Raw genomic sequence first — 19,153 nt, forward strand, 5'->3', positions numbered from 1 at the left:
CACAGGGAAAAAATGGGAGTGCTTTAAGAGCATATTAAATAAAGGTATTGGCCACTGCATCCCAATGGGAAATACATTTAAAAGAGCTAATAAAAGTCCTGGGTGGCTTAACTCCAATGTAAAAAATGCAAATAAAAGCAAAGGAGAAGGCCTTCAAAAAATACAAGGCTGAGGGGTCATCGTCAGCATTACAACTTTACAAAGAGTGCAATAAGAAATGTAAGGGTGCAATCAAGGCAGATACTAATGACAGTGATCTGTGATTTTTAGCGGAATTACGGCGGACAGATCGGACACTTTTTACACTTTTTTGGGACCATTGACAATTATACAACAATCAGAGCTAAAAAATAGCCACTGATTACTGTATAAATGTCACTGGCAGGGAAGGGATTAACACTAAGGGGCAATCAAGAGGTTAAATGTGTCCTAGGGAGGTGTTTCTAACTGTGTAAACAGACAGATTCCCATTCTGACAGGGAGTAGAGAGAGAAAGCTGTTCCTGATTACTAGGAACAGTAGATCTCTCTCTACTTCCCTGACAGAATGGGAATCTGTCTGTTTACATTGACAGACCCCCGTTTTGACTTTCTCAGGAGCGATCGTGGGTGGCTGTCAGATATCGCGGCCACCGGCCACACGCATCGGTTCCTGGGATGCGGTACGTGTGTGCCTCTAGTGGCATGTGTGTGCCTGCTACAGCCTTCTTAAAGAGCCAACGTTCAATGACAACAATTCAGGCAGCTGTGCCAACCTGCCGCAAGTATAACTGCGGCGGGTGGTCGGTAAATCGTTAAAGTGACAATAATTGTTTTTTTATTATTATTTATTTAAAATTCTCTGTTTTCCGACAGCTTATATGCTTATAATTTTGCTATTTTTAAAGCAATAATGTGTATATGAAGACGATGTAAAAAAAAAAAATATGCAGTACATCTCTGCACCCTGCAAGTACGAAAAAATACCTGTTTATGTCCCAGAAATGCACTCACCTCCTAATTTCTTGTTGTGGTTTGACAAAACACAGTAGAGCTTTAGATTTATTGATGTTGGTTGACAACACACCCATCTAATTGTCCTCATCTCCACAACATAGGGAATAATTGTTTATGTAGTAGTCTAAGATAGGCTGCTTGAGATAACATAGGGAGTGTGCACAGTTCACAGTACAGCTCTGAATTTCAGTCAACATCAACTGACATTTTATGGCACTTAGCAAGCAGATACAACAAAGTGCTTTCAATTGAATATTTAAAGACAAAAAAAGGTGCAAACAAAAGAAGTTCATTGTTATGTCGTGTATACATGACCAAACCTTTCGACAGCAAAGGTCAGACAGAACAAATCCGGCGGACAATTCGATCGTGTGTGGGCTTCATCGGACCTTTGCTGTCAAAAAATCAGACGGACTTTAATTTTAGAACATGTTTCAAATTTTTACGACGGACTCAAAGTCCAGTCGAAAAATCAGTTAATCTGTATGCTAGTCCGTAGAGTGCAAACCGATGCTAGGGCAGCTATTGGCTACTGGCTATGAACTTCCTTATTCTAGTCCGGTCGTATGTCATCACAGTCGAATCCGTCGGACTTTGGTGTGATTGTGTGTGGCCAAGTCCGTTTGTTCGGAAAGTTCGTCGGAAGTCTGCCGAAAGTCCATCGGGAAGACCGTCGTACCTAGTCTGCCAGAAAGTCCGGTCATGTGTACTTGGCATTAGAGTTACCAACAGTATAAGTGCACCACAATTTTCAATGTGTTTATTTGTTGAAAAATGGCCACTTGTGGGGGTTTTTTTGTGAGAATAATTTTTGTTTTTGTTCCTCAGAGCCAAACATCTCCCCTTCCAAAGTCAAAGCTACAGCAATATCATCATCGGATATTGAGATGGAATGGAACACTGTGTCACCTACTAATGGTGTTTTACTGGGCTATGAGGTAAGAGGAGACAGTCATGAGAAGTGAATTACTCATATTAGTGCCTCAAGGGCAGGATAAGGGCAAGCAAAGGGCCGCGCCTGGACCCCGGGCTGCAGTTTGGAGACCACTGGTGTAGGGCAATTAAATAAGCTTGGATGCAAGTAGTCTGAAGCACTGGTTACAAAGATTTTTAAGCATGCCCAATTTGTAGCTAAATCTCATGCTGTTGCTGCCTCCTTAAATTCATAGATGTTTAAAGAAGCAATACAATTTCTGTCTAACAAAATGCTGTATTCTCGCATAATTCATGTATTCTCTGCTAAGGCAGAACGTTTGCAATAAATGGTAAACAAAAACAAATTAAGTTAATAATAATAAATGTAATCCTAAATAAATTCCTTATCATGTTGATGGTAAAAATTTTATTAATGAGGATGGCATTAATTTTAGGTGTACTCACACTGGTCCTGGGCACAGTTTACCCCTTTGGGCTGGTTCATTTGTGTAGTGTGAAGGCTCAGAACCAGACCTGGGATCGGTTAAGCGTACCACATCTGGAGCCACTTAAAAGAGGTGGTTCACTTGTGGTCTCGTTTGGTTTGCTTCAGGGGTGGTTCACTCCATTTGCAGTGCAGGAAACATGCATTTTCTGAACCGCACAGAAATGCACTGCCCTCTGCAGATGCATAGTAGCCCATTATGCTTTATCTTTACAGGGAGACAAAGAGGAAGTAAACCCATCAGGGTTTACTTCCTCTTGAATTCTTATTTAATTCTTAATGGCACCCCCATGCATCTAGCAAATGTGGGTGCATTTGTGGCCACCAAAACACATGGCACTGTAGCGCCATATGGTTTTGTGTGGCATGAATTTAAAAATCATGCCGGCTGTACTTTTGCCCTTTCTCACATATTTAGCAGCCCTTTGAAAAGAATGAGCTGTCGGAAGCATGCCACACGAAAACACCCAGAAACACACTTGGACGCACCTTTTATGGTGTGAACCGTGCAAACAGTGCCAGTGTACAGAAGAAGGGTTCACTGTGGTCTGGATGATGCAAGTAAGCCCGATAACATTTCTGTACAGTCCAATGTAAGTGTACACCACTGGGGGAGTGGGGAAAGGAAACAATTAAATTAGGTTCAGATCAACCTGTTACAGTGTGACTGTACTCTTCATATTAATGTCAAAAAGAAAATATACAGCTGCTTTCAATCAAACAATGGGGTAGTCAAAGTTAATTTTTGTAATAGCTAAAAGTTACAATTATCTAAAAGAGCAGATATTACATTGCAAATACATAATTGGTGAGGGTCAGAGTGGGGGAAAAGGGGTGTTCTGTTATGAAGATCATCACAATTTAGACAAAAAAAATGGCAGTGATTTCTAGTACCCTATTTTTTTTTTTTTATAGAATAAATGGTATGGCCCTATCCATATATTCCAAGTGACATAATATATTCTTGTTTCCCTACTCCTCACCCTTTACTTCTCTCTTTCTTTATTCCCCCCTTCCCCTTTTCTGACCCCCTTCCTCTCTCCTCTGCTTTCCCCCCTGCGCCCCACCCCCCTTTTCTCCTTCCTCCTCCTGTTTTCCTTTCCCCCTTTTTCTTTTCCTTTATCCTCCCCTCATCCTCTCCACCCCCCCCCTCCTCCCCCCTCCTCCCCCCTCCCTTTTTTTGTCATCATATTTTTAGATGCTCATAAGAAACCTTATTCTATAGTTTTACTGCTGGGGTTGGTTTCCCTCACCTTCTGTCTTAAAACATGTTAAATAAAAATACCAGGGCCGTACAAGAAACTCTCCTTTCTGAAAAGTTGACACACATTTTGTATACAATTTAAGGGAAATGAAGAAGCATGCATACATTGAAATAGGTAAAGCATGGCGATGTGGGTGCTCTGACAGACGAGGAATGAGAGGAGGCTCTGGAAACGTGCAAGTTGGTGTCCCCTAGGCTCCAGGACAGGCTTTCTCAGATCTACATAGTACATAAAGCATACCTCACTCCCCTCAGGACTGCTAAATATAATGCGAATCAATCTACACTCTGCTCAATGTGTTTACTTGAGGCTGGGACGTTTTTCCATCTTATCTGGGCTTGCCCCAAACTACAGGAACTCTGGAAGCAAGTAGTGTCATTTCTACATGATGTCATGGGCTCCCCTTTGGCCCTCGACCCCAAACCCTGTCTACTAGGGATATTTCCTGACGTATTGGATAAAACTACTAGCACTTTCTTACAGGAAACTTTGTTTTCTGTTCGAAAGGTGATAGCTAGACAGTGGATGCGGCCCCTTCCACCCCGAGTTGAGGATTGGAAGCGGGAAGTTAATTTTACTCTCCCATACAAAATTTTTTTGTATAAAAACAGGGGTTGTCCAGCTAAATACCATAGAATCTGGGATAAATGGTTGCAGGAGGTTGCCACGTGTGATGAGGGAAATTGATGTTCTGTTACGGTGAATAACATGTCACTATTGGGACCTTTTGTTCTTTGTTTGTGATGTATGGTGACTACTGGTTTGGAGAAATGTATTTCCTTTACTGTTATGGTTATGATGCAACACCTTTTTAATGTTTGATATGTACCTTTGTGACTGTACTCTTGCAATAATGTTCAATAAATATTACCTGTTTGAATGGAAATAGGTAAAGCATGGAGCTTGTAAATGGCTCATTAGATTCAGTGTATCATTAAAGGATGAGCTCATATTTTCTAACATACTACACCCATATGCAGGGTGTAACATAATGCACCCCCCCCCCCCATCCACCATTTTAAAAGCAAGCATCTTCTCAATCTAAAAAAAAATGCAACCTTGCAGAGCTCTGCCTGCCCGGATGCATCATTCATTTGTAGTGTTCTGTGAATGTGAAAACTACAAGTGCCAATACCCTTTGTGGCTGTTGGGTTGTAAATCTCAACTACTAGGGCACTCTTGAGAGTCTAGAGTGTAACTGCCTGCCTGTGTCACAGGTAATGCCAGACAGCGACACAATCTGCTGATTGCGGGTGCAATGCTTTACACATGCTTAACAAAAAAAAAAATATGAATGCATATTTTTTAACTTGCAAAAAAAGTGCATTTATATATATATTTTTTGTAAAGGTGTACTTATCCTTTAACCACTTGCCGTCATAGGACGTCCTCAGCTTTGTGGTGGTATATCTGAATGATGCCTGGCATCATTCAAATATCAGCATTTTCAGCCGGCGATTCCCTACACCACAAGAATGATCATAGCGGCTGTAAAGGGAGGAGGCAGTAAAGTAGTTAAAGTACAGGTCACAGTGATGTCACCATGTACCCTTGCTCCCTTGTGACATCATCAACCCAGCATGCCCCGGTCGATGATGGCACATGGAGGCAGGGCCATGAGGTGAGGTCAGGGGGTGTCCCCGCCCTTAATTTATTTAGCGGCGGAGCTGTCAGATGGCGGGAGCCTTAGTCGGGTCCGGACCTTTTTTTGGGTTGGGGGCCAGCATTTATCAAGATTGACGATGGATCTACACCGAGGGACATTTATTTACATATATTTTTTTTTTTTAAAGGACTTGTCAAAAACTGTTTTTATTTACTTTTTTACACTTTTTTGGTGAATGAGTAGGGGCACTATGTACCCCTACTCATTCACATAGGGTCCTGGCATATGTGGGCCTTCTTGTTAAAGAAGGCTTCCATATTTAGAGAAGTTATCCCCCCCACACCCCAACAACCCCCAGGTCGGTGTTGTGGGGAAGAGGCCCTTGCCCTCATCAACATGGGGACAAGGTGCTGTGGGGGGATCCCTCTACCCCAAAGCACCCCCCATGTTGAGGACATGCAGCCTATTATGGTTTATGAGGGGGGCGACCGCCCCCCCCCCTTCCTGGTCTGCCAGACTGCATGCTCAGAAAGAGGCTGGTGTGGATTTTGAGGGGGCCCCACGACATTTTTTTTTCAAAAATTTTGGCTTGGGGTTCCCATAAAATCCAAACGCCATTTTATTGCTGACAATGACTCATCCATTGTTAAGGACGTGGGAGCCGGCTCGCTCCTTAACCAGCTATTCAACGGTGGCGGTTTCTGCCAAAATGCTGCTGCTCCAGAACGCACTGATAGTGTTTTTTTTTCTGCCACGAAACTCTCCCACCCCAAACGATGCTAAAAGCCTATGCGTGCATGAACACTTAGGATAACAAGCGGGGGAGATTAGAGGCAGTAAAGAAAAAGTCTGACGCCGTTAACAGTAGTGTCAAAAACATCCACTATGCATAAGGCCTAAATGTACAGCAGTAGTGAAGTGTTTAAAAAAATCTCTCACCAGAAGATAAGAAGTCTTTCCCCATGCATATAGCTCTTGTCTATGAGATAATCTGTGCTGTGGCTTGGAAATAAACGGAGGCGCTGAAGCCACAGCGTCTTCTCTGTACAGCATCCCTCCTTATTGTTTAGCCCTGTCCCTCCTCTTCTCTCTTTGTAGTAGGAAAAGAGTCCACAATCTCCCACAGCAGCCAGCTAGTTTGGGGATTACTACAGTAATCTCTGGTGGGCCTCACAACCCCTATTTTAATATTACCTCGTTATCAAAAGAATCCATTAATCTGTTGTGCCATTGCTTACATGAGTTAAGTGTAAAGAATTTTGCTTTGTACTCTTGGTGCATACTGTATATGTATTATGAATATATATTTCCACAGATTCGTTACTGGAAAGCTGGAGATAAAGAGGCAGCTGCAGATAGGGTGAGATCACCTAGTCTTGATACATCTGCCAAAGTGAGCGGACTGAAGCCTAACACTTTGTACCATGTAACTGTTCGTGCTTATAACAGAGCTGGAACTGGACCACCCAGCCCAATTGCTAATGTCACTACCAGCAAAGCACGTAAGTGTATCATTGGAAGAGATGTTAAATCAGAACAGCTGAAAGTAGTCATTTACATTAAACAAGATGTGTATTGTAATGTTAAGGATATTTCACGACTCATCCAGGTGGCTTCCTCAGTTCAAATGTGTGTGTTAACATACTCCAGCATTTATAACCACACAGGGGACTTGCAGGTAAATCTCCTGAATCCAATCATCGTGGTTTCAAGCAATGCATCCAAGAACATGACATGATGCTCTTTGTTTATTTACATAATCTTATTTACAACATGAAGTCTGGGATAGGTATTGATTGTTTGTGCTCAATGCCTGAAGATGTGAACTGTTAACTCACTGAGGTAAACATGTTACAATTGTATGTGGGTGACCAATGGATTTGAAAACCCCTTATTTTAGGGATGGTTGTCTCAGTCTGAGGTGGATGGCCACTTTTATACTTCTTGTAAACTAGCTGTCCTCTCTTTCTTTCTCTAAAATGTACCACTCACTGTCCTTTTAACTTTTCACATCGTCAGCCATGGAACTCAGACAATTAGCACCTGTCCAAGAGACCATGTTCTTGCGCAATCAGTAGCTGCCCAAATGCATTTTTTTGATACCATGGTAATTGGATTAGAGCAGGGATCTCCAAAGTACAGCCCTCCAGCTCTGTTGCAGAACTACATGTCCCACAAAGCATTGTAAAACTCTGACATTTACAGACATGACTAGGGCATGATGGGAATTGTAGTTCCTTTACAATTGGAGGGCCATAGTTTGGAGACCCCTGGATTAGAGTGACTGAGTTACCCATGTGGTTTTAAATGCTGGGGTATATTGCAGGACTTATTTTCAACAGATCGGCTCTCACATATGTACACTCCTTAAGGACCAAAGGAATTTTTACATTTCAGCTATGGGCCTATTGATATACCAATAATTTTGTCATTACTTAGGGTAAGAAAATAATACTTGCATGTCTTGAAAAAGTGATTATATTTTTAAAGCTTTCAACAGTTTTAGTTTTAAAATGAGTGCACTTTTTATTCTATAATTTTTCCTGTCTATAATGACACTAAAATTCAATTTCTATTACAAAGCATAACAAAGGAGTTAACAAATGAAAAAAAAAAAACATTGTTTGCACTTTTTTCAAATGAGACACTAACAAAAAAATAAATAAATAAATAAATGAAAATGTACAAAAATGTTAATACAAATATCAATAAAAAATAATCAACAGCAAAATAATAGCTATGGTGACAAGGGAGTTAATTAGGACTGGTTAAGTAGGAACATTAATAAACTTTTTTTTATTTATTTAGTTATTGCAAAGTTTGCAAAAAAATTTGATAACCTCTCCAGAGCAAGTCAGTGTCACTATGGTGACAAAAAAAAAAAAAAATGCATAAAACAATTTTATATATAAAAAATAATAATAAGCCCTAGTTAAAGTCCTTGTAGGTCTTCTTTTCAGGGTAGGGCTTATTTGGGTGGTAGGGCTTATATTGCAGCCAACACCGACAATCACGCTAGGTCTTATTTGAGGGGAAACCGGGTATATGTATATATATATATATATATATATATATATATATATATATATATATATATATATATATATATATATATATATATATATATATATATATATATATATATATATATATAAAATCAGTGCATCTGGAAAGTATTCACGGCACTTCACTTTTTCCACTTTCCACTTTCCAAAATGGATTAAATTCATTATATTCTTCAAAACTCCACAAACAATATCCCATTGACCTCTCTGGCTGTATGATTATTTCAGATTTTTGATGCTCAAAGCAATACAATTTTTTGCATTGAAATTTGGGTTTATATTGTAGGCCTGTAATTCTTAGGAATAACACACTTAAATCTGTCCAAACAAGAGTCTAGTAGACATCCTGGGTATGATAAAGTTTGAAACACGAAATCATAAATTATAATAAAATAAATACGGGCGGCACAGTGGTGTAGTGGTTAGCACTCTCACCTACCAGTAAAAAGGGTCGCTGGTTCGAATCCCAACCACGACACTACCTGCCTAGAGTTTGCATGTTCTCCCTGTGCCTGCGTGGGTTTCCTCCGGGAACCCTGGTTTCCTCCCACACTCCAAAGACATGCAGGTAGGATAATTGGCTTTTGTTCAAAATTGGCCCTAGTATATGAATGGGGACCTTGGATTGTGGGCTTCTTGAGGGTAGGGACCAATGTGAGTGTGCAATGTACAGGAAAAGGGAAAATTGCAGACACTCACTCAGGTTGAACTGGATGGACTGGTGTCTTTATTCAACCTTACTAACTATGTAAATAATTATAACAAATAATAATAATAAATCTTATTCAATAACGTAATGAAATCAAAAACACTGAAATTTGCTCAGTTGCAGAATTGTCGCTGTCATTACTTTCAGTGTTTGATGGCAGATTTCCCCACGAATCACTATCGTTCAATTCTGCAAGTGATTCTAATTTATCGTTTTCTAGCTGGCGTTGATGTAAAGGGACACTTTTTGGTTGCTATGGACAACCTACAGTTTCCAGGCAGAAAGAACAGTATATATAATATAAAACTGCATGCAGGGCACTGGACAAACCACTAGGGACAAAAGGGATGTGAAATAATTTGATACAGTAATGTAATCTGTAGGATTATAGTGTACTGTATATGTATTGTGTTTTTTACTTTTTGAATTTGGCTCCAGGCTCCATCCCCGTGCATCGCAGCGCTCGCAGGGAACGGAGTTTGGCACTGTGATAGATCCGGCAGAGGACACGGTTCACACACAGAACGGGGAGACATCGCAGGATCCTGGGGACAAAGTAAGTAACTGCCCGCATCCTGAGATGCGATCCTGAGTGTGGCTCGGGGTTATTGCTTTTGGACTGAGAATTCACCCCTAGCCACACTCAGGAATGCCGCTAAGGGGGTTAATATAACATGAAATAAGTTTGTTTGAAATAATTGCAAAAAAAAAAAAAAAAAAAAACACATGTACATTCACAGCCTTTTCTCAAAACTTTGTTGACACACCTTTGGCAGCAATTACAGCCTCAAGTCTTTTTGAGTATGATGCTAAAAGCTTGGCACACCTATTTTTGGCAGTTTCTCCCATTCTTCTTTGCAGGACCTCTCAAGCTCAAGGTTGGATGGGAGGCACAGCCATTTTCAGATCTCTCCAGAGATGTTTAATTGGATTCAAGTCTGGGCTCTGGCTGGGCCACTCAAGGACACTCAGAGTTGTCCCATAGCCCCTCCTTTGTTATCTAATTCATCCCAAAGGTGTTCTATCGGGTTGAGGACACGATTTTGTGCAGGCCAGTCAAGTTCCTCCACCTCAAACTAGCTCATCCATGTAATTATGGATCTTGCTTTGTGCTAACTGGTCCAAATCATTTGGTGGAGGGGGATTACGGTGTGGTGCTTTTTTATCAGGGGTTGGGCTTGGCCCCTTGGTTCCAGTGAAGGTAAGGCGTCAGCCTACCAAGACATTTCGGACAATTTCATGCTCCCAACTTTGTGGGAACAGTTTGGGAATGGCCTTGTTGTGTTCCATCATGACTGCTCACCAGTACACAAAGCAAGGTCCATAAAGACACGAATAAGCATGTTTGTTGTGGAGAGACTTGACTGGCTTGCACAGAATCCTGATCTCAATCCGATAGAACACCTTTGGGATGAATTGGAGCGGAGGCTGTGAGCCAGGCCTTCTCGTCCACATCAGTGCCTGACCTCACAAATGCACTTCTTAAGAGTGGTCAAACATTTCCATAAACACACTCCTAAATCTTGTGGACAGCCTTCCCTGAAGAGTTGAAGCTGTTATAGCTGCAAAGGGTGGGCCAACTCAATATTGAACCCTACGAACAAAGACTGGGTTTCCGTTAAAGTTCATGTGGCTGTAAAGGCAGATGTCCCAATACTTTTGGTAATATAGTTGTGTATGTATATGTAGAGAGTGGATTTTGATGCCGTCTGGCCCTTCCTAGGGCCTTCCGGCAAAATAAACAAGCAATCAGTTTTCCTTATCTGAGCAGTTGCTTGAAGATATATACTGATTGCTCTAACCACATCCAAAGTGTGCAAAGATTCTTCTTCTGCAGACTGTGGGTCCGGAAAAAAGGATGGTAGGATTACGTCTTGATTCAAATGGAATCCCGAAACCACCTTAGGTAGAAAGGACCTGTTGGGATGCATGACCACCCGGTCCTTATGAATAATTAGATACGGCTCCTTGCTGGAAAGGGCTGCTAGCTCTCATACTCTTCTAGCGGTGGATACTGGAGGTTTGACTGGCGGTCTTATCCGCATGGCCCCCTGGATGAAAGCCCGCACCAGGGAACTGGATGCAAGTGGTTTCTGAAAAAAACACCGACAGGGCCGAAATCTGCACCTTGATAGTGCTTATGGCCAAATTCATTTCTAGGCTTGACCGGAGAAAGGCCAAGATCCTGCTAATGACATACTTTCTAGGATGACATATGGAAAACATATGCCCTCCAGGTTTTGTAATAAATAAGCCTGAAGGCTGGCTTTCTGGCATTGACCAGAGTAGAAAGGACTGGCCCCGAAAGGCCACGGTCTCTCAGAATGTGGGTCTCAGCAGCTAAACCGTCTTATTCAGACTGTGTAAAGCAGGATGGTAAATTGGACCCTGTGAGAGCAGATCTGGCCAGAGAGGGAGGATCCATGGCCTGCCTACTGCCAACTTCATGATCTCTGCGTACCACGGTCGCCTGGGCCAAGCCGGGGCCACCAAAAGGACAGATTTTATCTCCCTCTTGACTCGGGGGGGGGGGGGGGGGGGAGGCATAGATCAGATTGTACTGATCCCAGGGAACTGTCACAGCATCTGACCCCTGAGCAAGTGTATCTCTTGTCCTTGACACAAAATTGTCCAGTTTCCTGTTGAACCTGGATGCAAACAGATCTACATCTGGAGTACCCCACCTGTGACATATGCTCCGAAACACGTCGGGGTGCAGAGCCCATTCTCCTGGGCACAACTGCTGGCGGCTCAGAAATTCCGCCTGCCAATTTCCACTCCTGGAATGAAGACTGCAGAAAGACACGGAACATGCTTTTTCTGCCCAGACAAGTATGTGATTCACCTCTGGGCAACCAGACTCCTGGTACCGCCCTGGTGATTTGATATAAGCCACTGCTGTGGCATTGTCGGACTGAACCCGAACAGGGAGACCTCGTAGTCTGTAAGACCACTTTATGAGAGCCATATAAACTGCCCGGATCTCCAAGACATTTATGGGCAATAGCTTCTCGATCGCAGACCATTTCCCCTGCGAGCACGTCTCCTCCAACACTGCTCCCCAGCCTGTCAGGCTGGCATCTGTCATGATAATCTTCCATGGAAGAGGAAGAAAAGTTTTGCCCTTCAGCAAATTCTTGGTTTGTAACCACCAGACGAGAATCCTGCATGTCCCTGGGGATAGACGCATAGGAAGATCCAAGGATTGGGGCTTCCTGTTCCAAGCCGCAAGGATGCATCTTTGCAGAGGCCTTGAGTGGAACTGGGCGAATGGGACGGCCTCGAAGGAGGCGACCATTTTCCCTAACAGTCTCATGCACAATCGAATGGGGGAAGATCTCCTGCCCAGAATTAGGCGCACCAGATCCCCAATGGCCAAGTCTCAATGATCATACCCAGGTATTCCAACCTGGTGGCAGGCTGTAGGGAAGACTTTTCTAGGTTTATAATCCAACCTAGGCGTTCCAGGTGTTTTAGCGTTCTGGTGATGCTGTGGTTCAGGAACGCTACTGTTTTCTCCATCAGAAGCAAATCGTCTAGATAAGCCATGACGGCTATACCCTGAGCTCTTAGGTTTGCCAAGAGAGGGTCCAGAATCTTTGTGAAGACTCGAGGGGCCGTAGCAAGCCCGAACGGCAAGGCCACAAATTGAAAATGGCGCTGCTCTACCGCGAACCTTAGAAATTTTTGGTGTGCAGGAAAAATTGGCACATGGAGATATGCATCCTTGATGTCTATTGATGCCATAAACTCTCCCCCTTGCAGGGAGGAGACCACAGTGCGGATTGACTGCATTCGGAAGGACCGGATGCGTAAAAAAACTGTTCAGATCTAGGATAGGTCTGACACTTCCATTTGGCTTTGGAACGGTGAAGAGATTCGAGTAAAACCCTGAACCCTGTTCTTTTGGGTCCACTTCTACTATCACCCCCTGGGATAGTAAGTGATCTAAGGCCAGAAATAGCGGTTTTTGCTTTACAGGATCCCTGGGGATCCTTGACCTTAGAAAGCGAGAAGGTGGAATCTCCTGAAACTCTAGCCTGTAGCCCAGAGATACCGAAGAGATCACCCACTTGTCCCGGATCTCTTCCCGCCAGGATCCTGCAAACTGAAGGAGCCTTCCCCCCACTCGGCCGAGCGGGGGCGCCCCTTCACAAGGAAGCTTTTGGGCTCTGCTTGGCAGGCTTTCGCCCCCAAGTCTTTTTCTGCCCCTGGGCCCGGCCCTGAGCCTTTCCTGTAGAGGAGGGTTGAGAAGTCCGTCGCCACTGCTTAGAGCTAGATGCTCTGGGAGAGAGAGCACGCCTAAATGTTTGCTCCTTTTGACTGGAAGGAGAGTAGATTTACCCCCTGACATTTTTTGGACGAATTTGTCTAATTCTTCTCCAAACAAACGTTCACCTTTAAACGGGAACCCAATCAAATGCTTCTTGCATGACAGCTCAGCTGCCCAATTCTTTAGCCATAGGGCCCTTCGCATGTGTACCAACAGGAGAGACAGACGTGATGCTTGTTGGACAGAATCCAAAATCGCATCAATCATGAAACACAGAATATGAGGTATTTCTGCATAATTCTCTACTTCCTCACTGGGAAGGAGCCCAAGCATCTGCTTAACCTGTTCCTTGAGGAACTGACACAACCCCACGGCTGCGACTGTAGGTTGCACTACAGCGCCAGTCATGGAAAAGGAGGCTTTTAATAAGGTTTCCAGCTTCTTATCAGTTGGATCTTTTAATTTAATTGTTTTTTATTGAAAAAAGAATTTCACTTATACATGCATAAATAAAGCATAGTTTTACATACCGTATATACTCGAGTATAAGCCGAGATTTTCAGCCTCTTTTTTGAGGCTGAAAGTGCCCCCCTCGGCTTATACTCGAGTCATCGCTGTCTGCCTGCTCGATCAGCGTGTCGAGCAGACAGACAGCGGACATTCTACCCTTCAAACGCCGCGCCTCCGCCTCCGCCTTCGCCTGTGATAGGCGGAACACTGAATTTCCCAGCAGCCTGTGTTCCGCCTATCACGGACATCGTCTCATCCTCGTACTACGGACGAGGATGAGACGATGTCCGTGATAGGCGGAACACAGGCTGCTGGGAAATTCAGTGTTCCGCCTATCACAGGCGAAGGCGGAGGCGCGGCTTTTGAATTTTAGAATGGCCGCCGAGGCGCCGACGAAGAGCGGCGATCCTGGCAAGGCACGGGACGGAGGCAAGGCAAGGCACGGGACGGGACGGAGGCAAGGCAAGGCACGACACGGGACGGAGGCAAGGCACGACACGGGACGGAGGCAAGGCACGACACGGGACGGAGGCAAGGCACGACACGGGACGGAGGCAAGGCACGACACGGGACGGAGGCAAGGCACGGCACGGGACGGAGGCAAGGAGGCAAGGCACGGGACTGAGGCAAGGAGGCAAGGCACGGGACGGAGGCTCGGGACACAGGCTCGGGACACAGGTAGGCTGGACACACACACACACACACACACACACACACACACACACACATGGACACACACACACAGGGATGGATGGATGGATGGAGACACACACACACAGGGATGGATGGATGGATGGATGGAGACACACACACACAGGGATGGATGGATGGAGACACACACACACAGGGATGGATGGATGGATGGAGACACACACACACAGGGATGGATGGATGGATGGACACACACACACACAGGGATGGATGGATGGATGGATGGATGGACACACACACACACAGGGATGGATGGATGGATGGACACACACACACACAGGGATGGATGGATGGATGGACACACACACACACAGGGATGGATGGACGGACACACAGGGATGGACGGACACACAGGGATGGACGGACACACACACAGGGATGGACAGGCATGTCTCACCCTCGGCTTATACACGAGTCAATAAGTTTGCCAGTTTTTTTGGGGGTAAATTGGGGGCCTCGGCTTATATTCGGGTCGGCCTATACTCGAGTATATACGGTACATAGAGGGGGTATACATGTCAGCCAAAAATACCGAGTTTTTCTTCCAAAGAGACTGCTTAACACCAATGGCATAGTCATATCTATCCCTCTAATTATCACTAACGCCCCTGTAGGGCTAACCCCTCCTCCCCCCCATGCCCCTGTTCTTCGAACACACGCTGCTAAATCCAAACAAGCTTATCTGGATAGCCGATAACGAAGTCACGAATCCATTCAGGGACAGAAATAAGGAGCTTCCAATAGGCTCCCAGGCCGCCCCCGGCCTGAGACCAATAGGTGCACTCTAGGTCCCATCCTCCACTATCTCATCTAGGGGGAAGCCGATGTCCCTCAACCATGGATTCCATAGCAGCTTGAATTTTTTAAGGTTATTTTGTCTAATATACATTGCCCGTTCGCACCAAATTATGGAATTGATGGCATTTATCCATGCTTGCAGTGCTGGAGGATTCTTTGCCTGCCAATTCATCGCGATTAAACGTCTGGCCTGGTACAGGCATCTTAATATAGATGTTTTTGTTGCAGCAGAGATTCCACCCCTTTCCATAATCCCTAATAGACAAGTCCTAGCTTCAGGTTCTAAGGTGGTATTAAAAATTCTATTTATTCTGTGCACTATTTCTATCCAGTACCGATACAGTTTTGGGCACTTCCATACCATATGGAGCAGGTCTCCTGGTGCTCTACATCTAGGGACCTATTGCTTATCCTCCGCATTTTTTTGGGGGTATAGTATGCCCTATATAAAAAAGCTTATGGGACATACGCTGCGATGGGGAGATAGACACCAAATTCCCCTGTGCTAGGATCTCATCCCATTGTTCCTGCTCAATTGGTCCCAGGTCTTCCTCCCATCCCCTCCTGCTCTTGTCCAGTCCTTCTCCATTCAAAACTTTATCCCTGAGTCTTGTATACAAGCTAGAGATCTGGCCCTTTGTTTGTCCTTGCTCAAGAAGTCTCTGTAACAAGGGGTTCTTTGTCCTCTCGATAGTAAGTGTACCAAACTGTGAATGTATCCCATGCCTCACTTGCAAATATATATAAAATGTTTTATTGGAGATGTCATATTCCTGGCGGAGATCTTCGAAAGATTTCATAGTGTTCCCCTGGTAGAGATGCACCAGTCTTCTAATCCCCCTCCTCTCCCACTCCTGGGACTGGGCTATACAGTTTAGTTCAGCCAGTTCTCCGTTGTTCCATAGGGGGGGTATACTCAGTTACCCCCCCATAGGCCAAGAGTTGCTTAGCTATCTGCCATACTTTCCTCGCCAAGGTATTGGTGGGGCATTTACAAGCGAATGAGTTAGCCTCTAGAGCTTCAACTAGAGTTCTATGATATGCCTTATTAATCATCAATTTATGATTTGGACAGCCACCCTCTTCCAGTCCAGCCCCAGTCAAATGCTGGAGCTGGGCTGATAGAAAGTATGTTCTTAAATGTGGCAGTGCTACTCCTCCCTTTTCCACCGGGAGCTGCAGCGTCCGCAGCCGAATCAGGGGGAGGCGACACCAGCTATTAACCTTCTGTTTCAGCTTTGCCAATAATGGTACCAGATTCTCCTCAACATACTGGTCTATCTCTCTGGAAATCCAGACACCCAAGTATTTCAGCTTGGGTACCACTTCTAGTCCCTCAACTATAGACGATGTTTGGTCTTCAAATTCCGATAGTGGCATAAGGGCTGATTTACTCCAATTGATGACCAAACCTGATTGCTGCCCAAATTCGTCCATCAGCCGTACTACCCTATTCAGAGTGGAGCGCACATCGTCAAGAAAAAACAAGATGTCGTCTGCAAACAAAGCCAGCTTCTCCTCCTCTAGTCCGCGCCGGAATCCCCGGATGTCCGAGCGTATTCTCGCCACAACACAGCCAGGGGTTCCATAGCTAGCACGAACAGGAGGGGAGACAGCGGGCATCCCTGTCTCGTACCTCTTTCTAGATAGAACACTTCAGAAAATAGGGTCCCCATTTTAATCTTGGCCCTGGGTCCCCTGTATAGTAGTTTTACCCACTGGATGAATTGGGGGCCAAAGCCGAAACGTTCTAATACACCCCAAAGATAGTCCCACTCCAGGCTGTCGAAAGCCTTGGCGGCATCCAACGCTAGTATAGCACCTGGGTTATCACTATCTCTAGGTATTTGTAGGTTTAGAAAAACCCTTCTAATATTAGTATTAGTTGTTCTGCCTAGGACAAACCCAGACTGGTCTGGATGTATTAATTTATGTATACAACTATTTAAACGAATTGCTAGGGCCTTGGCTAGCTTGGATATCGGCCGGTATGACGAGACCTCATATTGGTCCTTCCCCTCTTTAAGGATTAAAGTGATATTAGCCTCGCTCATTGAAGCGGGGAGTTCCCCCGCCTCTAGTGCATAGTTTAACGTTTCCAGTAGTGTCGGGATCAGCTGTTCGCTGTATCGCTTATAAATTTCCACTGGAAGGCCATCGGGACCAGGAGATTTACAATTGGGCATACTATTCATTGCACCTTTTAGTTCTTCCAAAGTAAGTGGTAGATCTAAATTCAATTTATCCTGGTCTGAAAGCACGGGAATACCTGTTTGCTGCAAAAAGTTAGTGTCCAGAGCCTCCCATCCCTGTGTGTTTGATTTATATAAGGTTCTGTAATACTCGCCCAGCACCTTCATGACCTCGGAGGGCCTAGAGACAAGGTCACCCTTCTGTGTTTTAATTGCCTGTATTCCTGTGGGGGAGCTATTGGTGCGAGTCAATAAAGAAAGAGCTCGACCCACCTTCTCCCCTTCGCCAAAATAATATTGGCGTTGGAAAATGCGTTGATTTTCTACCCTTTTTAGAAGTGCCATTTTATATATCTGTTGGTTATCCTCCCAAATCTGTTGTTTCCCCGGCGATGGATCCTCCACAAACTCTCTCTCAGCCTGAATAACGTCATTTCGGATTTTCCCCTCTTGGTCTCGGGATTCCAGTTTTGTCCTTGCAATATTCTGTATGAGTATTCCTCTAAGAAAGGCTTTTAGGGAATCCCAAACCACTCCAGGTGCCGCTGTCCCCCTGTTAGTCTGGAGAAATTCCCCTATTTGATCTCCCAGAAGATTGGATCTATCAATTAGTTCCAGCCAAGCGGGGTTTATTCTCCATTCTCTCAGTGGGGCGCACTCTCCCGTGTTCAAAGTTATAGCCAAAGGGGAATGGTCTGAGATCCCCCGTACCCCGTATTCTATGTCTACCACCACTCCCACTACCTCATTGTTCCCCAAACCCATGTCTATTCTTGACAGCGTCTGATGGGTACTGGAGAAACAGGAGTACTGCCTATCCTGGGGATGTCGCATACGCCAGATGTCTCTTAAGCCAACTTCCATAAGAAGTTTGTGTAATCGACCTGTTCTATTCCCAGTTGGACAAGGAAATCTATCTAGGCGTTTATCTATAGTTTCATTAAAATCCCCAGCAATTATCCATGGGACACCCATTTTACCCAGGCTGAACATGAGAAATTTATCCATAACCTCTAATTTGAAAGGAGGGGGTATATAGATGTTTGCTAGAATACATTCTTGCCCAGCCACCTGACAGTGCAAGAAAACAAATCTCCCCTCCCCATCTATCTGGGACTCTTTACATAAAAAATCCGTGCCCTTCCATACCAACACACTCACACCGCGGGAGTACGATGAATGAAAGGAGTGATAGTATGCCTGGAACTTCCGATCATGGAGCAGAGGGGCCGTAGTTGGAGTCAGATGGGTTTCCTGCAAAAAGAGTAAACCAGGTCCTCTACCCTCCAACTCCAACATCACAGACCTCAATTTCTTAGGGTCTCCCAAGCCCCTCACGTTCCACGAGGTTATATTCCACCTACCCATCGACTCCAATGATATTCCTCCCACTCATCGACTCCAGTGGTTAATATGCCCATGAAGGGGAGGGGGTAGGGGAGAGGGAACCGCTTCCTCCCCCCCATCGCCACCCCCCTTCTCAACCTGCCCCTCATCGCTGCACCGTTACTCACAGCATGTGTTCGAAGACTCCCCTCCCTCCCACCCCCCACCCAACCCTGCCCATCTGAGCCACCCTTAGGGGTCTCAATTGTAGCCGGTATAATCA

The 19,153-nt window shown here is 44.7% G+C and overlaps 1 protein-coding gene across 4 annotated transcripts in view; it reads left to right on the forward strand.

Annotated features, from left to right (window-relative positions):
* The window catches only part of CNTN2 (contactin 2), a 393,010-nt gene that overhangs the window by 340,304 nt on the left and 33,553 nt on the right, over nucleotides 1–19,153 (forward strand). For all 4 annotated transcript variants that reach the window (XM_077481283.1, XM_077481285.1, XM_077481286.1 and 1 more), the window contains 2 exons: nucleotides 1,824–1,933; nucleotides 6,602–6,788. In XM_077481283.1, the coding sequence (XP_077337409.1) occupies nucleotides 1,824–1,933; nucleotides 6,602–6,788 (297 nt within the window). The remainder of the gene's footprint in view (nucleotides 1–1,823; nucleotides 1,934–6,601; nucleotides 6,789–19,153) is intronic.

Source organism: Lithobates pipiens, unplaced genomic scaffold (genome assembly GCF_037356315.1).
Source record: "Lithobates pipiens isolate NorthernLeopardFrog02 unplaced genomic scaffold, aLitPip1_a1.2 Scaffold_16, whole genome shotgun sequence".
NCBI classification, from domain to species: domain Eukaryota; kingdom Metazoa; phylum Chordata; class Amphibia; order Anura; family Ranidae; genus Lithobates; species Lithobates pipiens.